This window comes from Stegostoma tigrinum, chromosome 15, assembly GCF_030684315.1.
Source record: "Stegostoma tigrinum isolate sSteTig4 chromosome 15, sSteTig4.hap1, whole genome shotgun sequence".
In the NCBI taxonomy this organism is placed as follows: domain Eukaryota; kingdom Metazoa; phylum Chordata; class Chondrichthyes; order Orectolobiformes; family Stegostomatidae; genus Stegostoma; species Stegostoma tigrinum.
Genome location: NC_081368.1, coordinates 4,217,888 through 4,244,074, shown reverse-complemented (window position 1 = coordinate 4,244,074; position 26,187 = coordinate 4,217,888). Strand labels below are relative to the sequence as shown.

The window sequence follows — 26,187 nt, the reverse complement described above, 5'->3', positions numbered from 1 at the left end:
TCGCTTCTGCACTTATCTTGATGAGAGCTGAAGTTTACACAAAGCATTCTCTGTTTTATGTTTTGACTTACCAGGCTTTTTTTAAAAAAAAGCTTTTTTTTAAACTAGTAAAGCTACGCTGTCTGTCAAAGATATTTTTAGATGCCCTGGCTCCAGTGAATTGCTGCCTAATTGGTTTTGCTATTTTAATTGTTCTACAGTGATTGTATTCACATCCATAAAATTCATTGCCATTACAGGCAATTCATCATTTTGAAGGTGCATCAGCATGGTGCAGGTCATGTTATGACATCCAGGAAATTTGGCTCTATTACTTAAGAGAATTGCTGAGTTAGAGGTGTCATGTTGAAGACTAAAGCAAAAATAAAAAGATGCATGAGACAACATGATTTGGTATTTATTTCACATTTCTGAAAACTTATTTCCGTAGATAACCAAATCTTTTCGTTCACAGCTGATCATATTGTGTGACACTATCACTGTCTTCCATTCAAAATTATGTATCCATGAAGCCCTGGGCTATCAGCCGCAGAATTGCATTTGACTATAATATCTAAACTCTGTTGCAAATTCCCCACTCTTACTATCGCCATCATGCCAGGATCAACTCGACTCTTCATCGAGCGAGAGGAGGGCATGCCAAGAACAGCACCAGGCAAATCTAAACAGTTAACTTGGTGTCAACATGGTGAAGAGGGTTGGAGAGATTGAGCTATAGGGAAGAGCTGAATAGGCAGAGGTTTGTTTTCCCTGTAGCATTGGAGGCTGAAAGATGACCTTAGAGACTTATAAAATTATACGGGGCATTGATACAGTGAATAGCTAATGTCTTTTTCCTAGGGTAGAGCAGTCTGAAACTAGAGGGCATACGTTCAAGGTGAGAGGGGAAAGATGTAAAAGGAACCTAAGGGACAACTTTTTCATGCAGAGGGTGGTTGAGTATGGAATGAGCTGCCAGACGAAGTGATGGTGGCTGGTACAACAACAGCATTGAAAAGGCATCTGGATGGGTACATGAGAGAAATGGGACTAGATTAACTTAGAATATCTGATCGGCATGGACAAGTTGGATTGAAGGGTCTGTTTCTGTGCTGTATGACTGTGACAGCAAAAAAACTTCTTGTATGCCAAATGGACGATTCAGCATGCAGTAGACAGAGCTAAGCAACCCCACAATGGGCGATCAGATCTAAACTCTGTATTCCTGCCATGTGCAGGCATGAGTTGTGGTGGCCAATTAAACAACCAACCAGAAGTGGAGGCTCCATAAATACCCCGGTCACCATCAATGGGGGAATCTGGTACATCCGTGTAAAAGACAAGGCTGAAATATATGCACCCATATTCACCCAGGAGTGCTGAATGAACGATCCATCTTTGCCTTCTGTTGAAGGCCCCAGCGTCGTTCATGCAGAATTTCAACCAATTTGATTCACTCCATGAAGAAATTGTTAAAGTACTGAGTTTTTTGCAAAGGCGAAGAGCCCTGACAATATTCTGGCAATTGTTTTGAAGACTTGTGATCCAGAACTAGTTGTGCCCCCTGCCATGCTGTACTAAATAATTACAATACTGAGAGTGGCGTGACATCGTGGAAACTAACCCTGGTACACCTTGTGCAGGACTGATCCAATCTGACCAAACACTAATCTATTAGGCTACTTGTGATCGTCAGCAGAGTGATGGAAGGGGTCGTTAACAGTACTGTCAGGTGGCACTGACAAAGGCATAACACACTTATTGATGCTCAGTTTTCATTCCACTGGGGCTGTTTCGCTCCTGACCTTGTTGCAGTCTTGGTGCAAACAGACAAAAGAACTGAACTGCAGTGATTAGGTGAGAGTGACTGCCCTTGACATCAAGGCGGTGTTTGACACTCTGGAATGAAGCAATTCCTGAATGGATGTTGAGAATAGGAGAGCTCCCTGCTAGTTGAAGCCATACCTTTCAGACAGGGAGATGGTTGTGCTTGTTGGAGGTCAGTCGTCTGAGTTCCAGGAAATCACGGAGTTCCTTGAGATAGAGTCCTGGGCCCAGCTATCTTCAGCTGCTTCATTACCTTCCCTTGATCACAAGGCCAGCAGAGGTGTGCCTCGCTGATTGAAAATGGTGCTGAAAATTGTGCAACACTTCAGATACTGAAGCAGCCCATATGCAGCAAAATTTAGATGATGTCCAGACATTGGTGACAGGGGTATTTGTGGACCCTCCACCTCTGGTTGGTTGTTTAATTGGCCACCACAACTCATTCCTGCACATGGCAGGAATACAGTGGCAAGTAACATTTGTGCAGCCCAAGTGCCAGCCCATGACCATATGCAACAAGAGACAACCTAACTGCCCCTTGAGATTCAGTGGAATTACAAATGCTGAGTACCTGTCACCAAAATTCTGATTTAAGTAGAAATTCAGGTAGACTAACTATGTAAATAGTCTGGCTACAAGAGCAGGTCAGAGGCTAAGAATCTTCCACTGAGTAACCCACCACCTCTCTGCCAATGTCTGTCCACCCCTACACACAGCACAAGTTGGGTGTGATGGAATACTCCCCACTTGCATAGACGATTACCAAGCCAAGATGAGCTTTTTGTCTTCTTAAATTGTAGAACCCTGTACTAAATCACTCTGAAATTTATTTTCTAGCAATACAAGCAAGTACTCTTGCAAACCATATTTGGCAGTTTCTTTCCTGAGTAGATGGACAAGTCTTTCAGTAACAAAAGCATGAAATGCTGGAGAAACTCAGCACATCTGACAGCACCTGTGGAAAGAAAGAGTTGCTATTTCCAGTTCCGTATGACCTCTCCAGAATAGGAATGCATTTCAGATTTCAGTGACCATGACCAAGAGTGGCTTGACAGTAGCATGACTGAGCTGGTTGGATCCTAAAAGACTCGGTCTGCAGCAGGTGGTGAGGGAACCAGCGAGGGCAAAAACATACTTTACCTCATTACTAACCTGCTGGCTGCAGATACAGATCTGTATTAGTAACTCTGCCCCAACACAGTCCTTCTGGAGACAAAATCCTGCCTTCACATTGAGAATACCCTTGATCGTATTCTGTGGCACTATCACCTGTGCTAAATGGGACAGACTTCAAACAGATCTAGCAACTTGTGACTGGGCATTCATGATGCCCAATGAGCCATCAGCAGTAGAAGAAATTGTACTCCCAGCACGATCTGCAAATTCATGATTCGGCATATTTCCCCCACTCAGCCATTACTATCAAGCCAAGGGATCAGCACAAGTTCAATAGAGAGTGAGAGAGCTCAGCCAGGAGCTGCATTAGGTTTATCTAACAATGAGGTATCAACCCAGTAAAACTACCAAAGAAGATTACTTGACAAACAGCGTAAGTAACAAGTGAGAGACGCATCTAAGTGATCTCATAACCAGTGGATCAAATCTAAGCTCTGCAGTCCAGCCACATCCAGTTGTGAATGTTAGTGGCGATTTTAAACAGTTCACTGGAGGCAGAGGCTCCAAATTTATCCCTGTCCTCAATGATGGAAGGGCCCATTGCATCAGTGCAAAAGGCAAAGCTAAAGAATTTTCAGTCATGTTCAGCCTGAAATGCCAGTATACCTCTGCTTCCTCCTGTGGTCTTCAGTGCCATAGATACCAGTCTTCAGCCTATTTGATTCACTGCACATGAGATCAAGAAATGGTCGGAGATGCTAATTATTGTCAGGATCCACAGCCTTTGCACTATCTGGCAATTGCAAGACTGGCTGCTCCCCGAGCCAAGCTCCTTCCAGTACAATTACAACGTAAACATTTTAGCTGACATTTGAAACAGAAATGAGAATCTTGAAATCTGAGGTATTGCTGCAGTAGCAGCCAGTTTAAGGTATTATGGACAAGGTGATAGGCGACTGGCACTTGGTGCAAAGTAAAATGTGAAAGCAAAATTTTGTTTGACCTCCCAGTTTATTAAGGTAAAACGTAGAAAACCAGCCAGAAGATCCCCTCTGAGCTTGTCATCATCCTGACTTAGAAATATTATCAACTTTCCTTGACTGTTTGGTCAAAATCCTGGAATTCTCTTCCTTAGGCTGCTGGGCAGCCTACCTACAGCACATGGATTGCAGAAGTTTGAGAAGGCAGCTCACCACCACCTTCTCAAGAGCACCTAGTGACAGGTAGTAAATGCTGGCCAGCCAGCAGCGCCCACGTCCCATGACTGATGTTTTCTGAAAAAAAACAGCATCTGCATAATGTTGTGCTTTTCTTGTCTCTAAATTGTGCAATGCTTTCTGAACACATTTTGTCTGCATGATCTCAATCTTATGTTGAAACTCGTTGATAGTTGCAGTCAGTGAAATTATGTCCACCATTCAAAAATGTCATGCAAATTCTGCTTAACATTGCAACTATAAAAACATGCTTTTGAATAAAGAGTATAATGGATTATTTAATGACTTGAACTGCCTGGAAGCAGTTCTCACCTTGTCGACAAAGAATCTTAGAAAATAAATTTCTAGAACAGCTTTTAAGTCCCATTCTGTGGATGGGTAATAGAATCTGCGCTCCTATCCTTACAAAGTATAGAAACAACTAAGTGAGTGCTCCATTGTTTCCATATCATTGCTTTGTCTAAATTGGCCTTTGTTTCTTTTGTTTGTTTGAACTAGTGTACTAGCTGTTCATGATTTATGCGCAAGGACACAAAAATTCCTCCCTGCTTTAGCTTTCTGTAGCCATTTTCCATTTAAATAATATCCAGTATTTCTGTTCATCAAGCGACAGTGCACAGGGTCACATTATATTCCACCTAGCAGGTTTTTAAACCTGTCAAATTAAGACCACAAGACAAAGGAGTGGAAGTAAGGCCATTTGGCCCATTTGAGTCCACTCCGCCATTCAACCGTGGCTGATGGGCATTTCAATTCCACTTCCCTGTACTTGTCCCATAGCCCTTGATTTGTTGTGAGATCAAGAATTTGTCGATCTCTGCCTTGAAGGCATTTAATGCCCCAGCCTCCACTGCGCTCTATGGTAATGAATTCAACAGGCCCACCACTCTCTGGCTGAAGAAATGTCTCCTCATTTCTGTTTTTTAAATTTACCCCCTCCTAATTCTAAGGCTGTGCCCACGGGTCCTAGTCTCCCCGCCTAACAGAAACAACTTCCCAGCGTCCACCCTTTCTAAGCCATACATTATCTTGGAAGTTTCTATTAGATCTCCTTTCAACCTTTTAAACTCTGAGTACAATGCCAGGATCGTTCATCATATGTTAAACCTACCATTCCAGGGATCATCGTGTGAATCTCTGCTGGACATGCTGCAGCGCCAGTATGCCCTTCCTGAGGTGTGGGGCCCAAAATTGGACACAGTATTCTAAATGGGGCCTAACTAGAGCTTTATAGAGTCTCCAGAAGCACATCACTGCTTTTATATTCCAACCCTCTTGAGGTAAATGACAACATTACGTTTGCTTTCTTAATCGTGGACTCTATGTGCAAGTTAACGCTAACAGAATCGTGGACCAACACTCCCAGATCCCTTTGTACTTGTGTTTTACGAATTTTCGCACCATTTAGAAAATAGTCCATGACTGTACTCTTTTTTTTTTCTTCCAAAATGCAAAACCTCACATTTGTTCACGTTGAATTTCATCAGCCATTTCCTGGACCACGCTCCTAAACTGTTTAAATCTTTCTGCAGTCTCCCCACCACCTCAGTACTACCTGCCTGTCCACCTATCTTCATATCAGCAAACCTCACCAGAATGTCCCCAGCCCCTTCATCCAGATCATTAATGTATAAGGTGAACAGCTGCGGCCCCAACACTGAACCCTGCGGGACATCACTTGTCACTGGTTGCCATTCCAAAAAAGAGCCCTTTATCCCAACTCTCTGCCTTCTGTCAGACAGCCAATCCTTGATCCAAGCCAGTAGCTCACCTTGAACACCATGGGCCCTCATCTTCCTTAGCAGCGTCCCCATGAGGCACCTTATCAAAGGCCTTTTAGAAGCCTAGATAGATAACATCTACTGGGTTTCCCTGGTCTAACCTACTTGTTACCTCTTCAAAGAATTCTAACAGGTTTGTCAGGCACGACCTCCCCTTAACTAAATCCATGCTGACTTGTTCTCACCCCACCTTGCACTTCCAAGTATTTTGAAATCTCATCCTTGACAATGGATTCTAGAATTTTACCAACAACTGAGGTTGGCCTAATCGACCTATAGTTTTCCATCTTTTGCCTTGATCCTTTCTTAAACAAGGGGGTTGTAACAGCAATTTTCCAATCATCTGGGACTTCCCCTGACTCCAGTGACTTTTGAAAGACCACAACCAAAGCCTCCGCTATTTCCTCAGCCACCTCTCTCGGAACTCTAGGATGTAGGCCATCGGGGCCAGGAAATTTATCAATTTTTCGACCTTTTTAGCTTTTATAGTACTTACTCTTTTTGAAATGCCTACCATACTCAACTCTGTCCCCTGACGCTCCTTAATTGTTGGGATACTGCTCATGTCTTCCACTGTGAAGACTGATGCAGAATCCTTCAGCTATTTCCTATCTCCCATCACTAGTCTTCCAGCATCAGTTTGGAGCGGCCCAATGTCTACTTTTGCCTCTTGTTTGTTTCTTGTGTATTGAAAGAAACTTTTTTACTATCATTTCTAATATTACTAGCTAGCCTACCTTCATGTTTGATCCTTTCCTTCCTTATTTCTCTCTTTGTTATCCTCTGTTTTTGTCGCCTTCCCAATCTTCTGATTTCCCAGTGCTCTTGGCCACTTTATAGGCTGTCTCACTTTCTTTAATACATTTCCTGACTTCCTTTGTCAGCCATGGCTGTCTAATCCTACCCCGGATAATCTTTCTTTTCTTTGGGATGAACTTCTGTACTGTGTCCTCAATTACACCCAGAAACTCCTGCCATTGTTGCTCCACTGTCTTCCCCACTAGGCTCTGCTTCCAGTCGGAAGATTTTGGTCAATTCCTCTGTCATGCCCCTGTAATTACCTTTATTTAACTGTAACACTATTACATCCGATTTTTGCCTTCTCTGTTTCAAACTGCAGACTGAACTCTACCATATTATGATCACTGCCTCCTAAGTCTTCCCTTACTTTAAGATCTTTTATCAAGTCAGACTCACTACATAGCACCAAGTCCAGAATAGCCTGTTCCCTTGTGGGCTCCATCACAAGCTGTTCCAAAAAGCCATCCTGTAAACCATAAGACATAGGAGTGGAAGTAAGGCAATTTGGCCCATTAAATCCACTCCGCCATTTAAATCATGGCTGATGGGCATTCCACCTCCACTTTCCTGAGGTCTCCCAGTAGCCCTCGATTCCTTGTGAGATCAAGAATGTGTCGATCTCTGCCTTGACGGCATCTAACATCACGGCCTCCACTGCACTCCGTGGCAATGAATTCCACAAGCCCACCACACTCTGGCTGAAGAAATGTCGTCTCATTTCCATTTTAAATTTACCCCCTCTAATTTTAAGGCTGTGCCCACGGGTCCTAGTCTCCCCACCTAACGGAAACAACTTCCTAGTATCCACCCCTTGTAAGCCATACATTATCTTGTAAGTTTCTATTAGATCTCCTCTCAACCTTCTAAACTCTAAAGAGTACAACCCCAGGATCGTTAGCTGTTCATCATACATTAAACCTACCATTCCAGGGATCATCCGTGTGAAGATTCAATGAATTCCCTTTCTTTGGATCCACCAGCAACATTGTTCACCCAGTCCACCTGCATATTGAAGTCCCCCCCCCCCCCCCCCCCATGATCACCGTGACCTTGCCTTACTGACATGCCCTGTCTATTTCCCGGTGTATCTTGTGTCCCCCGGTCCTGATCACTTAGGAGGTCTGTACGTAACTCCCATTACGATTTTTTTCGCCTTTGTGGTTCCTCAACTCCACCGAAACAGATTTCACATCCTCTGACCTTATGTCATTCAGTGCTGTAGACTTAATTTCATTAACTAACAAGCCATCCCCGCCCCCTCTGCCCACCTCCAAGGCAACAAGGTGTGGAGCTGGATGAACACAGCAGGCCAAGTGGCATCATAGGAGCCGGAAAGCTGACATTTCTGGCCTAGACAACAAAATGTGAGGCTGGATGAACACAGCAGGCCAAGCAGCATCTCAGGAGCACAAAAGCTGACGTTTCGGGCCTAGACCCTTCATCAGAAATCTTAGTTAGGTAGAATCTAGACTCTTAACTTCCAAAGCTGACACTTCTTGTTAATTAAGATAACAAAGTGTGGAGCTGGATGAACACAGCAGGCCAAGTAGCAACTCAGGAGGACGTGCTCCTGAGATGCTGCTTGGCCTGCTGTGTTCATCCAGCTCCACATTTTTGTTCTCTTGGATTCTCCAGCATCTGCAGTTCCCATTATCACTGATACTACTTGTTAATTGCTGCACTTGGGTTTCAATTGGACAGATTGGCAAATGCTAAAATACAGGTAATACAGCTTTGGTGTCAACAAGTAAAACTAAATACAGTCAGGATCAGAGCCTCCAGACTTTGTGATGAACTGTAGAGGATGTGCTGACATCATCTTACTGAAGAAAGAACAGTACAGTTACTGAATTTAAATAAAACTCCATCAATCTGCTGTATAAAGCAGTAATCTTTTTAATACAAAATATTACCCATCAGATTGTATTTGAAGGTTGGAAACAATGTAATTTGGAAGGTGCAACTTTGCAAATGGTCTTTATCATTAAGATTGTCACAGTGTAAACTTTAAGTTTTTCTGCAGACTGTGTTGTGTCATCATCACGACTTGCCTTCCGATTTACAATTGTGTTGTCCACTTTCCTCATGCAAGTCATTCACACATCTGGAGGTGAGTTTGCTCGCTGAGCTGGAAGGTTAGTTTTCAGATCTTTCGTCATCTTTCTAGGTAACATCAACAGTGAGCGTCCGATGAAGCGCTGGTGCTATGTCCCGCTTTCTATTTATCTGTTTAGGTTTCCTTGCGTTGGTGATGTCCTTTCCTGTTCTGTACAGGAAATGACATCACCAATGCAAGGAAACCTAAACAGATAAATAGAAAGCGGGACATAGCACCAGTGCTTCATCGGAGGCTCACTGTTGACGTTACCTAGAATGGTGACGAAACATCTGGGAACAAACCGGCAAGCTCAGTGAACTAGCTTACATCTGGAACACAATAAAGACCCACTCTTGTGGACCGAGAGGAGGAGAGTGCTGTCTTGGAGGTGAAAGGAGGACGTCGGGTTGGCTGTGCACCCTTGCGACCAGTGGATCTTAATGCTGGCTTCGGCCTAACGCTGGTTCAGGGGAGCAGCCAACCTGCAATGATGGCTGCGGCAAGTGCTCGTGCCCCAGGTCAGGGGGTCCGGAACACCATCCGTGTTTCCGTAAAGAAGGTGGATGAAGGTGCACCTGTGGGCCACACCTTCTCCGTGAAGAGGGTCCTGTTGGACTGTTGTGCGTTCGCTGCTGCGGACATTTACTGCCTGCAGGATTTCCCCGGAGGAGGTTTTTACGACTTGACCTTCAGGAGTGCCAAGCTTTGCGAGCTCTTCCTGGAGGTTTTCAAGGAGAATGGAGGTGAGGGCCCCCTCTCTGTATTGACCGCTGTCCCACTGTTTGTGATGCCGGCGCAGAGGAGCCGTATGGTGACTGTACACATGTACAACCCGCATGTGCCAGCAGTTGATGTCCTGACCTTCCTCGGAAGGTACGTTAAGGTGGAAGGGGACCTAACTGACATCATGGACCCCTTTTGGCATCTGGACGAGTAAGAGGCAGGCAGGTCAAGGTGACGCTGAGGATGGGCGCGGACGGGAATGTAGTACACCCACCGTCCAGCTTCGCGATCGGCAGGAGCAAGGGCTACCTGACCTATGCAGGGCAACCTAAAGTCTGCCATGCCTGTGGTAGGTCAGGTCACGTGGCGGCTGACTGCAAAGCCACCATCTGCAGGGAGGAGGGACACCTTGCAAAGGATTGCCCACAAGAGAAAAGCTGCAATCTTTGCGGGAAAGCGGGCCACCTCTATAGGGCATGCCCGCAGCGGGGGACCACCTACGCCCAGGTTGCCGGCAGGGGCAATGCGGGGCCAGCCCCCCCTGGAGGAGAGGAAGGCACCAGGGCCCAGCAAGGACCCCACTAACGTGCAGGAGGGCCCAGCCCCGCAGGATGGGCCCTAGTCCAGCAAAGCACCCCTGCAGGCACCGCCCCCCCCCCCCCCCCCCCCCCCCCCCCGACAATCTGGAGTCGATGGAGGCAGCGACAGGCGACCCAGGGGAGTGGACAACAGTCCAGAAAGTCAAGCGGAAGGTGCGTCGACAGGCCCAGGAACCGCAACCATAAGGTGGGAAGAGGCAGCTACGGGGGGGGCTATAAGAGCTCCTCTGACGAGGGGGATTCGGTGCGGCCCCACCCGAAGCAGAAGTTAAAGATCTCGAGGGAGAAGGAAAGCAGCACCCCGCTTCCAGGTGACGGGAGGCATCCTGAGGCTCCGTCCGACACCCAGTCAAGTGCTGCTGGGGCACTGGAGGGCCCCCCGGAACTTCCAGGGGGGAAGGAGGAAACAGCGCGTCCCCAGCCTGACCCGGAGCCGGACCCTCCTGCCTCCGCACCCCTGATGGGGGGATGCCACCTGGAAGGCAGCACGGACGGTTTCCTGAGCCCGGAGAGAGTCCAGCAGTTAGCCCGGGCAATGGGCATGAAGGGACAGATGGAGGGGCTGGACCTTGGACTTGGGGAGGGTACTGCGGTCACTGCCCACAATGGGGGTACGAGTTGCAAGCATTAATGTATGCAGTGTCAGGTCCACCGCAAGATGTGTGTCCACGTTGGCCTACCTGACCACCATCGAGGCGGACCTCCTGTTTCTGCAGGAGTGCGGGATACTGCACCTCAGCAGGTACGGGAAATGGTCCGGCGCCTGGACCTGTGGGCCTTCGATCTGGTCGGGGGGTAACGACTGTCGCTCCTCGCCCTGGCTATTCTGCAGGGGCGCAACTTCACTATCTCTCTCGTTCAGGAGGTGGTGGGGGGGGGGCCTCCAGTGGCTGAGGTCACCTACAGGAACGCTCCCCTGAGGCTGATCAATGTGTACGCCCCAGCGGTACGGAGTGAGCGGTTAGCCGTCCTGCAGCGGCTTCCACCCCGGCTGGCTACGTCCAGGCCGGTCATCCTAGGCGGAGACTTCAACTGCATCATCGATGCAGATGGAAGATCCGGCGTGGGGACAGCGGGTGGGGGGAGTCAACGGGACATCACGTCCAGATTCCTGATGGGCACGGTGAAGGACGCCAAGCTGCTCGATGTCTTCAGCACACCCGCAGATGGAGCGCAGCGGAGGTACACCTGGTCGCGGCCAGACGGGTCTATCTGCTCAAGGATAGACTTCCTGTTTTGTGTCACAGGCATTCTCGGTCAGATCCACCGGCGTCGAGCCAGTGTTCTTCTCTGACCACTGCCTCCTGCTGGCCGACTGTCACTTGCCGGCCGGCTGGTCGTCCTGTAAGGGGACGTGGAAGCTCAACACTACTCTGTTGACCCCAGAGAACGTCGAGGAGCTTAAGATGGAGTACGCCGGTTGGAGAACCGTGAGACCCCTCTTTGAGTCTCCAACCGACTGGTGGGAGACGGTGAAGGAGAACATCAAGAGGTTCTTTGTCCTCAAGGGTGTTCAGAGGGCAAGAGAGAGGCAGGGAAAGCTGTCGCGACTTCAGTAAAGGGTGCAGAACCTGCTCCTTCTGCAGTTGATGGGGGCCGATGTCACGAAGGACCTCCGCGAGGTGAGGGGCCAGCAAGCCGCGCTCTTCGCTACGGAGGCCTCCTGGATAATTTTCCGGTCCAGGGTCCGCTCCGTGGAGCAGGAAGAGACGTGCTCGCGTTTCTTCTTTCAGAAGGTGCACAAAAAGAGCTTTGTGCTTAGCCGGCTGAAGGAGGATGACGGCTCGGTGACGTCGTCTCGGCCCGACATTTTGAGGATCAGCAGATCCTTCTATGCCGGACTGTACGACACAAAGCCCACGGACAGCACGGCCTCCGAGTCGTTCCTGTCGTCTATCACGGAGGTCTTAGACGATGGCATGAGGGAGTGGCTGGACCGGCCGATTATCCCTGGACGAGCTGACCAGAGCCCTCAAGTCCTTGGAGAGGAATAGGACTCACGGAAGCGACGGCTTACCGGTCGAGCTGTATTCCGCTCTGTGGGGCCTGGTCAGCCGGGACCTGCTGGAGGTGTACGATAGTGCGCTTCGGGCAGGGGAAATGTGCAAGTCCATGAGGAAGGGCATCGTCACCTCATTTACAAGAGGAAGGGGGAGAGGGAAGAAATTAAGAATTGGCGTCCCATTTCACTTTTGAACGTGGACTACAAAATCCTGGCCAAGGTCATAGCCAACCGGGTCAGGTCTGTCCTGGAGTCAGTGATTCACCCTGACCAAACCTGTGCTGTGCCGGGCAGGAAGATCGCTGAGAGCCTCGCGCTCATCAGGGATACGATCGCCTACGTACAGGACAGGCGAGTGGACACCTGCCTCGTCAGCCTGGACCACGAGAAGGCCTTCAACAGGGTCTCTCGTGCTTACATGAGGGACGTCCTCTCCAAATTGGGGTTCGGGGAGGGCATCCGCAATTGGATGCGGCTGCTCTACGCCAACATCGTTAGCGCAGTCTCGATCAACGGGTGGGAATCAGACAGTTTTCCTGTTTAGATCTGGAGTCAGGCAGGGCTGCCCACTGTCTCCTGCCTTGTTCGTGTGCTGTGTGGAGCCCTTCGCCGCATCCATCAGGAAGGATGTGAGCCTGAAGGGCGTGACTATCCCAGGCAACGGAGGCCTTCAGGTCAAGACCTCCCTGTACATGGACGATGTCGCCGTCTTCTGCACCGATCGTCGGTCGGTGAGTAGACTATTGGACATCTGCGGCCAGTTTGAACTGGCCTCGGGTGCCAAAGTCAATAGGTGTAAGAGCGAGGTCATGTTCTTCGGGAACTGGGACGACCGTTCCTTCATCGCCTTCACTGTCAGGACAGACTACCTGTGCTGGGTGTTTGGTTTGGTGGAGCTGGGGCGTGCACTAAGACTTGGGAGGAGCATATCACCAAATTGAAGCAGAAGCTGGGCAGGTGGACACTCCGGTCTCCCTCCATCGAGGGTAAGAACCTGGTTGTCGGGTGCGAGGGGCTTTCGGTACTGTTGTATGTGGCGCAGGCCTGGCCTATCCCTGGACCTGCGCCGCTGTGGTCACCCGGGCCATCTTCCACTTCATTTGGGAGTCGAGGATGGACCGGGTCTGCAGGCACACCATGTACAAAGACCTGGAAAATGGGGGAAAGGGCGTACGAACGCCACCCTCGCCCTGACAGCTACCTTTGTGTGCGGCTGCATCAAGCTGTGCGTAGATCCTCAGTACGCAAACACCAAGTGTCACTACTTACTGAGGTTCTACCTGTCCCGGTGTTGCGAAGGATGGGCCTGGCCTCATTGCCGCAGAACGCTCTGAATAGTTGGACCGTTCCGTACCACCTGTCCTTCGTGGAGAAATTTTTGAAAGGAAACGCCTTTTTGACCACAAGGCCGTCAGGCAGTGGTCAGCACGTAGTATCCTCAAGACCCTTCGGGAAAAGGAGAGGGTGGATCCCGTCGTGTGGTTCCCCACGCAGACTGCCAAAGTCGTTTGGCAGAATGCCTCATCGCCAGAACTTTCAAACAAGCACAAGGACATTGCTTGGCTGACGGTGAGAGGGGCTCTGCCAGTGAGATCCTTTATTCATGCCCGGAATCTCTGCGCCACCGCACGCTGCCCTCGAGGTGGCTGTGGGGGGGACGAGACTGTCGATCACCTCCTTCTGGAGTGTGCCTATGCGCAGGAGGTCTGGAGGGGGATGCAGTGGTATTTGTCGAGGTTCGTCCCGAGCAGCTCCGTGACGCGCGACTCCGTGCTCTACGGGCTGTTTCCTGGGACGCACACCGCGACCAACATCAACTGCGCCTGGAGGACCATCACTGCGGTGAAAGACGCTCTTTGGTCTGCCCGTAGCTTGCTGGTCTGCCCGCTGAAAGAACTGACCCCAACCGAGCGTTGCAGACTGGCGCACTCAAAGGCCCAGGACTACGTGCTGAGGGACGCGCTAAAGCTTGGGGCAGCCGCCACCAAGGCGCGGTGGGGAAAGACCACGGTATGAAACCCCTCGTCCAGAATAGGAAGAAGGGCCCTATCTGGTACCTGGGCCCAGCTGGCTCATTCACCAGCTGGTCAGGGGGCCAACTGGGACTGTGCGGGGTGACAACTGCCGGGGTATTTTCTTTGCTTTTTTTTTCTTCTTTGTTTTGTTTTTGCTTTAGTTGATGTATGTACCCCCTGGGTAACCTGGAGCGGCTTGCATGACTGGGTAGGTGTATAAATATGTTTTATTTTTTGTACATCTTATGAATAAAGTATATTTTTTCAAATTTAAAAAAAAGTGACAAAACATCTGAACTAACCTTTCCAGCTCAGCGAGCAAACTCTCACATCCAGAAACTCAACCTACAAATCTTCTCAACTCGCTCATTAACATATGTTGAGAACTCATTGGAAAAGCAATCTCATATTGTGCTTAAGCCTTGAGGCTGGCCAGATGCAAGATGGCCAGTTTTCGTGTGTTTGTTACTGAAAGTTGGTGAGATACGGACTGTATGGATCAGTCTAACAATTGCATTGGCCTCTATATAACTTGCTTCCTGGCAGTCCGTTTTAGGCTCTGCCTCACAAAATAGCAGTTTTGGAGTAATTAGAGAGCTATTACTAACTTGCATCTGTTTCACCTTGTAACGGTTGTCTGATTTGTGCCCCAATTTTTGACTTTTTTTCAGATAAAGATAAAAGGTTCCTCTTCAAAAAGACTGTTTTAGGAATACTGTACAGTTGATATGTAAAGAATAAAACAATTTCAGTAGGTGTTATCAACATCATATTTGGAATTCAAGTTGACTTTATTACAGTTTTTCAACCACTAGAATTTCTGCGCAGAGTACCCTGACAATCTACTACATTTTCGTCCCATAGTTGATACTTAAATGTAGGGAGAGCACAGCATGCTAATTCAATGAAAGGTTACCCTCCTGCGGTTAAATATGCTCAAAACCATTGCAAATTCAGTTTATTTAAAGGTGTTTGTTCACAGGTTGAATGGCTGGTTAGGCCAATATGTATAGTCAGTCCTTAATTGCCCTTGAGGAGAAGATAGTGGGCCACCCTGAGTGCTTGCTTTGCTGTATGGAAAGAAGTTTCAGGAATTTGACAGAAACAATGAAAGAAAGACAACGTACCTTTTTGAGCAGACAAAAGTAGTGGTGGCTGTTTTAAGTAATACTAACTTCATACCAAATTTGAAATTGTAATGCAATGCATGGCTTGCATTCTATTTGGATGGTAGTTCACATTTAATTGGCTGGTGATCATTTTGTCATCGTTTTCAGGTCTGGAGTGATGAGTGGGATGTGGTGGTGCACTAGCAGTATAGAAGTTGATCGAATACCTCAGTGAAATGGGTTAAAATCCCACCACAGCAGCTTGTGGAATTTGAATTAAATTAACAAAAATCTGACACTAAAAGTTAGTGTTACTAAAAGTGACCATTAAACCATTAAGTTTTGAAGGAAAGTTGTACTGGAAATTTTAACTCCGGCAGCATCTGTGGATCGAGAAATGGACCTGTTGAGTTTCTTTAATATTCTTTGTCTGTTCCATGGAACTATTGTGGATTTGTTGTTAAAAACACACTTGAGTCACCAGTATGTACAAATTAGGAGCTAAGTAGATCAATTGGCCCCTCTAACTTAATCCTGCAAGGAATATGTCCATGGCCAGTCTGTTTGTGCTTCTAATTTCATTTTGCGATCTAACTGATAACCAAAGATTATTGATAGACCAGTACATCAGCCTTTTAAAAATATCCATAGACCCTGTCCAAAGTTACTTAACCTTTTAAGAGAAAAGAATCTCTTCAGCTCTGCCTTGAATGGACAAACTCTAATTATGAAACCATGACCCCTAGTTTTGAAATAAAAACAAGTCCTTTTAGAAACGTAGCTGGCCTGGCTTGGCCAAATCTATTAGAGGGAAACAGACAATGCTCTGTCAATTATGATAATGTTTAAAAACTCAATGATTCACGAGAAGTACAAATTTTTACCATCAGTACCTGGTATAATCTATGCATGACTCCAGATTTGCAGTAATCTGGTTGACTCTCAACTGCATTCCAAGTGGTTTAGTAAGCCACTCCCTTCAAGAGCGGTTGTGATAGGCAACAGATACTGACCTTGGTGTCTTAAAAATCTTTTAACTGCATTGTTGGCAACCATTGCCAAAGACCCCTTGCACGTGGCATAATGGTGTTGACATGTGTACTCTAAAATGAGACTTTGAACTTTGTTCATCTAAATGTGTTCAAATACAAGTTTTTTTTTAAATGCTTCGATTAAAAAGATTGTAGTTATGAACTAGTATTTCATAAACTGCTCTACCATGGGAAACTGAAGGTCCTCTTCAGAATATGAGGATGTTGGCAGAATAGATTGAGAATAAATTTTGGAATAGAATGGTAAGTGGTGCTAACACAATATAATGAAGTGAAAAAGAGAGAATTTGGAGGTATATGCTAGCCATAGGTTTGGTTGCAAACGTGTTGTCGCTCTGCTAGATAACAACATCGTCAGTGCACCTCCGCTGAAGTATCAGTGTTCTGCCCCGTTTGTTACTTGTACGCTTTCATTTGGTGGAGTGTTTAGTACCACTTCTCATTCTGTTTTTTTTTTGTTTGTAACAAAGGGTCTGATTCACTAATGTGTTTCTTGATAGAGTTCTGGTTAGAATACCAAGCCTCCAGGAATTCCCTGGTATGCCTCTGTTTGGTTTGTGCAATTTATGGATGTGTTGTCCCAGTCAAATTGCTGTCCCTCATCATCTGCGTGTAGTGAGGCAAGTGAGATTTGGCCGTGTCTCTTAGAGCCAGTTGGTGTCAGTGAATCTGTATTGTCAGTTTTCTTCCGCTTTGGCCAGTGTAGTGTTTCTTACAGTCCTTGCGTGGCATTTTGTATATTACCTCGGATTTGCTGGTTTTGGGTATGGGATCCTTTTATGTTAATCAGTAGCTATTGTAGGGTGGCTGTTGGTTTATGGGCTGATACCTAGGGGTCTGAGCAGTTTTATGATCATCTCTGAAATGTCCTTGATGTACAGGTAGTGATTGTTGAGTATGGTCATATTGTGTCCTCCTGTCGCTGTCTGCCTGGAAGATAATGGCTGGCCGTGCTTTTCGGGTATTCATTTCTTCTGAAGACTCCATGTAGCGGCTGTTGTTCTGCTTTGCATAGTTTCTGGTTACAATATGGATATATAAACAACTATCCACTAAGAAACGCGACCAGTTCTCACTTGTCTCGCTACACGCTGACAGTGAAGGGCACCAAATTGACTGGGACAACACCCCTATAATTACACAAGCCAAACAGAGAGACAAGGGAATTCCTGGGGGCCTGGCATTCTAACCAGAGCTTCATCATCAACCACATTGTACACAGGGTCTAATTCAAACCACTGAGAAACAGAACCAGAAGTAGCACCAAACACCCCAACAAACTGAGGCATATCAATAACAAGCGGGACAGAACACTGATACTTCACTAGAGGCGTACTGATGATGTTACCTCGTACGGTGGCGAAATGTTTGCAACCAAACACATTGGCTTTGTGAGCCTGTCTCCAACCTCATCCACAAATGTAGAATTTTTACTGTGTACAGTCTGTATTGCGAAGCAATTAATGAGATTTCTTTTCGCTTCCCAGGAAGAATTATTGTGCTGTTTCTAAATTCTGTTCTCATTAAACCATAGTCTTGATTACCCCCTCAACCTCTGGTATTCGGGGTGTGCTGGGATTGATTTGGTGCATATATTCTAGTAATAAAATTTGATTACTGTGTGTACCGGCAGTCTAATATAAAAGATACCTATGCAGTTGGAAGTGTTCTAAATGCTGTATCTGCAGTGCTTTAACTAGGACTTTTCACGATTGGTCGTTAGGGCCTCCTTAATTTTAAAATTTAGTTAATTTTGAGATTTTGCTGTCCATCCATATCATTGTTATTCCAAAGAATCCCAGTCTAGCAATTTCCTGTAATCAGTGCGTGCCCCCGATCAGGGCCTCTTCGCTGAGTTTCTAACTCTGCCTTTGGCTGAGACCTCTTTTAGTATTTGCAAACATTAGTTTGAATTGTAACATCAGTTCTATGTTGTGCCTTCATCAAGAAAGCTTGTCAAAGTAGCAAAATTTAAATATTTAATAGAACTTTTTTTCAGGCATTAGAATGATGTACAGCCGATCTCTGTTATAGATATATTACCTGCATTTGATTTTGCTACTTAATCTGTCCCTTTCGTCAATACTTGAAAATAACATCTCTTGTAGATTATAAATTAATCAATTTTTGCTGCCTGTGGTACCGCGCAAGGAGAAAACAGTTCATATAATGATCTAGTACCACCTTTTAGATGTGCTAGGGCTAGGCAATAAATGCAGCGTTGTCAGCATCAATTACATTCTCGAAAGAAAGAGTAAATAACCTCCGATTTTTATGCTTGAACGAGAGAAATTATGCCAGTGTAGCGTTGGTTGGCTAGAATGGCTAAAGGCCATCCATAATGATGTTAAACCCAATTTCTGAAATATAATGAGGAAGGATTAAGTAAGCAGAGATACACAGCGTTCTAATCTAGCGTGTTTTAGTCCAATGTGCAGTTTGTATGCAGGGTTATTTTTAACTTGTGTTTTTAATAGGTTTGTCTTGCTATTTGGCGAAGTGAACAGTTAGATGTGTTACAAATATGAGCTAAAGACAAGTTCGTTAAAAATGATAGACCTGATCATCTCTGATTCAGGATTCTCAGACATTGAATAAACCTGAACAAGTTTGATATTGAAACATCATATTGTCAAACAACAATAATACATCTCTTACTGTAGACAACAAAGTGTGGAACTGGATGAACACAGCAGGCCAAGCAGCATCTCAGGAGCACCAAATCTGATGAAGGGTCTAGGCCCGAAACGTCAGCTTTTGTGCTCCTGAGATGCTGCTTGGCCTGCTGTGTTCATCCAGCTCCACACGTTTGTTGTCTTGGATTCTCCAGCATCTGCAGTTCCCATCATCACTCATCTCTTATTGTATTTAGTTTTATTGCACAATTTTAGCTGGCAAACTCTTTGATTTGTAATGTATTTCTGTTGCAAATTCAGTACAATTCTGAATAAATCACTTTGAGTATGCGAACTTCAGCCAAATCGTGGCAGTGGACTTTGCTCCGAAACTATTGACTTATTCTGTAAGTTTTTTTGTTTGTTCTTTTGTCATGTGGACAGAGGAAAAGTGCTGAAAGTTGTTGTTGTTTAAACCCCCGGATAGCTGTTTCCATGTTATTTATCAAATGTCTATTTTTGGAACTTTTTTTCCAGAAACTAGTTAGTGTAATGCCTGTTTTTCATCTACTCCCATCAAAACAAATGTATTTTGCTTAAAACCAAGGAATGAGTAAAATATATACAACCATTAATGAGCCCTTTTTAAACAATGAAGTATTGGAGGAACCTAACAATGTGATAACAAAATTATTTTAACTCTGTTTCTGCAAGGAAGGGTTTTTGCCTTTGTTTTGTGTTCTTTAACATTTTAACTGCAATGGATTTATTCTCACTTTGTCCCTGTTTTTGTTGTTTTGGTTTTATGTGATATCTTCTGCATTGAACATGCCTTGCTTTAACAGGATCAGTACTGGGGGAGTGGCTTGGCTCAGTTGGTTAGATGACATTTCTGTGACGCCAGTGGCATGGATTAATTTTGAGGTTACTGTGAAGGATTGTCTGTTCCCTCGTCTGATGTGAGTTAACCTTCAGGTAAACCAGCACCAGAAATCTCTCTTCCCTCTGTCCCCTGTCTCCCCACCTTTCTCACTTCTCATCTGTCCTCCTCCCTCCCCACCCCAAGAAAAAGAAAAGCATAATGGGGCCTCCTTGTGCAGAGGTGGTATCCCTACCCTGGACTGAGCGGCCTGGATCCAAGTCACACCTGCTGCACAAGTGGGTAATAACATCTCTGAGCAAATTGATTAGAATCCCTACAGTGTAGAAACAGGCTTCAAGTCCACACTGCCCCTCCAGAGCACCCCACCTAGACCGAACACTCATAACCCATCTAATCTACACATCCCTAAACACAATGGACAATTCAGCATGGCCACCATGCTAATATACTTGTGCATGAATCCCAGAAGGTTGGTTTGCAGGTGCAGTGGGTAATTAAGGCGGCAAATGGAATTTAGTCCTTTGCTGGATGGTTGGAGTTTAAAAGCAGGGAGATTATGTTACAGCTATGTAAGGTGCTGGTGAGGCCACACCTGGAGTACTGTTATCAATTCTGGTCTCCAAAATCAGGGGTAGGAGATCTAGGACTGAATTGAGGAGGAATTTCTTCATACAAAGGGTTGTGGATCTGTGAAATTCCCTGCCCACTGAAGTAGTTGAGGCTTCAATATGGAATGGTTTTGAAACCAAGATAATTTTGTGAACAGTAAAGGAATGAAGGCTATGGTGAAAATGGAGCTGAGGCCATGAAAAGATCAACCATGATAAGATCAACCATGATCTTGTTGAATGACAGAGCAGGCTCAAAGGGCCAGATGACCTACTCCTGCTCCTAGTTCTTACGCTCTTATATACCACCTCAAACACCATAGCTCTTATCTTAGTTAGCCTAATGTTAATTACCTTTTCAAGACACCTCGTAAAACTGGATAACTGCTTCGCAGAGGTCTCCATTCTGACTGCAAAATGCTCCTTCCATTACTTGCCTTTTAAACACACGACCTCACTTATCACACCAGCATTTCTGTCCTAGCAAGCTGGAGGAACAGCAACATTTTTTTCCAGTTAACCTGAAGGCTCTTAAGTGCCTATGAACTCTGTCCTCCATCTTTGAATACCCCTATCCACTCCCTTTTTTCCTGCTTATTCTGGGCTGCAGTTACCATTTAAACTGCTTGGTTCTCTTTTTTCCTTTTCGTTCTTCCTCCCTTGGTAAAGCAACTGGCTCATAGCTGTTCCCAATTACTGGAGTCTGCAGAAATGTAGTGTTCCACATTTCTCCCAATCCAGAATTGATTTTGAAGGAAATCAAGTTTGTAAGCTAATTCATAGGAAAAAAAATGTAAAGTTGATTTTAACTTCAGCTACTGTCCTGTTTAGACAGTGCACATTAGGATTTTTTCATTATATTAAGAGCCCTTCGTATAATCACGGTTCATTTTTCAGTCACTGAACTTCTTTAAGCCAGATTTGTAAAGTTGACTTGTATGAGAACATGTTTAATTTTTGTGATGTGTTGAACTGGCTAAGACAATAGGTTTAAATCTTTGATTCATCAATATTCTGTGTTCAATATTGTAGTGCATCCACTTAGATTAAAATCCAATGAAAAACTACATGCTGCTGAAGCAAGCCACCAGCTGGCACAAGCTTGTTTATAGACAAGTCAGTGATGCTGCATTAAATTTTGTTTTTGAGGCAATAAAATTTCCTAGTTTGGTCAGTATTTCATACAGCTTATGCTGTCGTGGAGTTTTTCTTTAGATGTCTTTGAAGCCATGGTTGTGAACATACCTTTTCACCACTCTTACAACCTATTAGCAAGTGCAGTAAAGTGTAGTACGATAAAATGCTTACAGTCTAAGTGTTTACATTCAGAAAGTATTAAGTAATAATAATTTGGAATAACTATTAAATCTGAAAAGTCAATGTGCGATTGTTAAATTTGCCATACCTCTCTTCCTTATTTGCAAATAGTCATTCAGCCATAGGTGCATATTTGTTTCACTAGATTAATTCCATTTAGTTTCTGACTCTGTAGCCAACAGATGTATTTACATGTAGGAAAGCCATATGAATTCAGATCTGAAAACACCGAATTACATATGGGATAATCTTGTAGGATTAGGTGGAAACAAGATCAAGTTACACTTCCAGGTCAACCTGAATTGTTAACAATTTTGCTGTATGTTTATTTGGAATAACTTTTTTGCGAATCTGATTTTTAAGAAGGGCTTTGGTTAGAATAGATTCCCTACAGCCTAGAAACAGACCCTTCGGCCCAACAAGTCCACACTGCCCCTTGAAGCATCCCGCCCAGACCCATCCCCCCATAACCCCCACACCCCTGAACACTACGGGCAATTTAGCACGGCTGATCTACCTGGCCTGCACATCTTTGGACTGTGGGAGGAAACTGGTGCACCTGGAGGAAACCCACGCAGACATGGGGAGAACGTGCAGAATCCACACAGACAGTTGCCCGAGGTTGGAATTGACCCCGGGTCTCTGGTGCTGTGAGGCTGCAGTGCTAACCACTGAGCCATCGTGCTGCCCCCTGTGGGCTACAACAGGAATATTGCATGTATTGCTTCATGGCACTGTTAGAAGGCAGTGATTGCACTTACGTGGATGGAGAAGAGAGTCACCAGGATGTTGCCTAGGATGGAGCAGTTTAGCTATGAAGGGAGGCTGGATAAGCTTGGATGAGAATCTCGGTCAGCGGGATCTGTTTGAGATATATAAGATTGAGGGGCAGGGACACAGTAGATTGAAGCAGCTGTTCCCCTTAGGTGAAGGAATCAATAACAGGAGGCCATAATTTGAAAAGCAAAAGATTTTAGAGGGGATTCAAGGTGAATAAAATGTTTTTCCAAGGGGATGGTGGGATTCTGGGTTGTACTGCCTGGGAGAGTAGTTCGGTAGAAAATCTCACAACCTTTAAATAGAACTTGAATGTCATGACATTTCAAGTGCCCATCCAAAGCTATGGGCCTGGTGCTGGCAAGTGGGGCTAGTGTAGATCGAGTAGTGTAGAATGACAAAACCACTCAATGTCCCAAAGGACGACTTCTGTACTGTATTATTCTATCTTTTTTTTGCAATTTTTAAAATTTGAGTTGATCTCCCTTCTACAGGAAGGATGTGCTAAAACTTAAAGGTTTCAGAGAATGTTTACAAAGATGTTGCCAGGGTTGGAGGGTTTGAGCTATAGAGAGAGGCTTAATAGGCTGGGTCTATTTTCCCTGGAGTGTCAGAGGCTGAGGGGTGACCTCCAAGAAGTTTATAAAATCATGAGGGGTATGGGTAGGATGAATAGACAAGGTCTTTTATCTGAGCTGCAGGAGTCCAAAACTAGAGGGCATAGGTTTAAGGTCCGCGGGGAAGGATATAAAAGGGACTTAAGGAGCAACTTTTTTCCCACAGGAGGCTGGTGCGTGTATGGAATGGGCTGCCAGAAGAGCTGATGGAGGCTGGAACAATACAATATTTAAAAGACACCTGAATGTGTTTGAGTCGGAAGGGTTTAGAGAGATATCGGCCAAATGCTGGCAAATGGGACTAGGTTAATCTGGGATATCTGGTCCGTATGGATGAGTTGGACCAAGGTCTATGTTGCCGTGCTATACATCTCTGACTCTATGCCTCTATACTATAATGTTGTTCCAGAGGTGTTACTTAAGATGGTTAAGCATTGCATGACCTTTATGACCTATGCCATAACTGATAGCAGTAAGCATCACATATATGCTGCCTTAACCACCCTATTAACCTGTTCTACCATTTTCAGGGATATGTGGACAAGCATCTCTATCCTACTGTCTATTTACTATTGCTTCTTTCCTAATTTTGAGGTCCTGTTTTAAATGTTCTAAATATTTTTCTACTTTTCAGTCTGCCCTGCAATTTTAATGTTTTCATGAGTGTACAGCCCCATGTCAAGCAGTAGTTTTCCCAGTGGTAGTAAAAATGCGAATGAAAGTTCCTTTCTTTTTCATATTGGCCACCTGTTATATCTGTGGCCATGAAGTTAAAGGTGTTATTGTAGGCTTTTCAAATGTGTTTAACTTTTATAAAAAGAATAAAACCTGCAGACTTATCACACAAAATTTTCTTGAAGAGTCAAACCTTGGTAGCTTGAAATGCATTGAGACTGCCAGAGTTTTCTTTTGGAGCTGTGCTATTTGCTTCCATTTGTTCCTTCCAACTGTTTTTTTGTTCAGTAATATAAACATGCACAGTGTTTATGTTGTAAATGAACGAGAGCTTACAGGGGTTTGTGAATGCAACACAAGTGTCTTTGCTGAGATTTCTATATTGTTGTTTGTTGTCTTGCCCATAGGAACAACATTTGAAACATGTCTCAAGAAAGAAACTGATTTTTTTTTAATGAATTGGAGAGGCCAGTTACACACAGTTGATATTGTGTTTCTGTTGCCCACGTGGCTAGTATTCTTGAGACCCTTTTGATTTGGAGTGAATCCATTAACTCACCATCATATCTTCATGTACCGGTCTTGAAACGTTAACTCAGCAAGTCTGGCAGCATCTTTGGAGAGAAACTGAGTTTCTCTAATTTTTTTTGACATAAAATTTCACTTTGTTTTCTTAACTGGAACAGACAGTAAAATCAAGTGCACCCTTTATAATTCTAGGAACATTGTTTCATATTTAGGTCTTCATATCATGTAAGTTGCTTGCTTTTGAATTTTCAAGTATTGACACATTTAATTGCGACTGCTCTGACCATTTATTGACAAATACATAAATGTCAAACCATTGCCATTATGGAGTCTATTAAACATTTGTATCAAGACAAATTAAAATATATGCTAAATTACCTGCAGTGTTCAGGGATTTGTACAATAGGTGCGTTATTGGGGGACAGGTTTGGGTGCGTGCTCTGACGGTTGGTGTTGCCTTGTTGGGCTGAAGGGCCTGTTTCCACAGAGTAGGGATTCTATGATCTTCTATACATTACATTAAGTTCTAAAACCATAGGAATAGAAAGGATCTAATAATCAGCCTACTGCTTGAAGAACAATTCCACCAGTGAAAACTGTTTGGTTGTGTAGCTTTAAGACCTGGCCAGTGCAGCAGAGCAAATGGCTACACCTTGAAAGAAAGGAGCTGGAATTCTACCTGAGCAAGGTCCGAGCCAAGAAAAGCAAATAAAGATTGATAAAAATAACAAATAGATATTAACCTGCCTTATATCAGACTTTTGTAAACAAAACATCTTTCTGTTGCCACATCTTTATTAAAATTTGTTACACAGAAAGTCCTATCTTAAAGTTGTTTCTGGAAATAAGGTATGTCTGTCTTTATGTATTGAATTTAAGTTCAAGTTTCATCTGGTTTAGTCAATTATGTTGTCCTTTCTTGCAAGCAGTGGGACAGGAGAATATGAAGAATTCTGTGAAATTCATTTACACTTGTAAACAAAATTTTACCATTTTCTTGTTTGAAGTGTGCTGGCGAAGAAAAACGAGTTGACAGTCGCACAATTTATGTTGGCCATCATCCGACTCCCGAGATAGAAGCATTTCTTCCTCAGAATTTCTGTGACAACAGAATAGTTTCATCAAAGGTTGGCCTTTTTCTGACTTTCCCCCATATTTTTATGCCGTTTCGTGTTTAAACATAACCCAGCCTGGAATATATAGGGTTTTTTGTTTTCTTCTTTAATCTACATGATTGGAACTGTTGTAAAGGAATGTGGGCAGAAATTGAATGCTTTCACATGGTTTTCTTTTTGAACATATGTAACATAATTTGCATGTGAATAACCGGAAGAAAAGAAACTTATGAATGGACGGCAAACTAATTTTTATGCAGTTCCCTTTGCCCAGCACAAGATTATAAATTGCTTCATGAAACACTGGTTATTGAGAAAGGGAACTGGTTTTAAGGGGATAAGAGAAGCTCCTGTGAAAGAAAAGGTCATTCTGAGACTTTTGAAATTGGGAAGACAGATGGCTTTTGGAAAGAACGCACATAAAGTACATGGCAGAGCCAGCATGGGTTTGTTAGAGTGGAAGAAGCAAACCAGAGTTGTGAAAACAGATGGTCTATCCAGGAAGATCAGGTGGGTAAGTTAAGTAAAGTGGGTCTTGTCTACAGAGATTTTAGCACACGATGATCTCTATGTTCTGTTTGAGCACATGGTTTTTAAGCATGAAGGCTGGCAAGAATTGAGTGTCGAAGTGGACCAGGGTTGTAGCATTCTCAATAACTGGTAATTTGGGACACTGATAACATTATTTGAGAAAAGAGATTTTTTTTAAGCCGAGTGGGCAGTAGCAGATGCA

General features: G+C 44.7%; 1 protein-coding gene across 6 annotated transcripts in view; it reads left to right on the top strand.

Moving 5' to 3' along the window:
- Positions 1 to 26,187, top strand: part of LOC125458673 (phospholipid-transporting ATPase IG-like) — a 169,189-nt gene that overhangs the window by 21,024 nt on the left and 121,978 nt on the right. For 5 of the 6 annotated variants that reach the window (XR_009446702.1, XM_059651325.1, XM_059651322.1 and 2 more), the window contains exon 2: positions 25,347 to 25,466. Coding sequence is in view for 5 of the 6 variants with exons in the window: in XM_059651325.1 (XP_059507308.1) it covers positions 25,347 to 25,466 (120 nt within the window). In the remaining variant the exon portion in view is untranslated. Of the gene's footprint in view, positions 1 to 16,453; positions 16,563 to 25,346; positions 25,467 to 26,187 lie in introns of those variants that run through there. The other variant, XM_059651326.1, reaches the window with a different exon arrangement.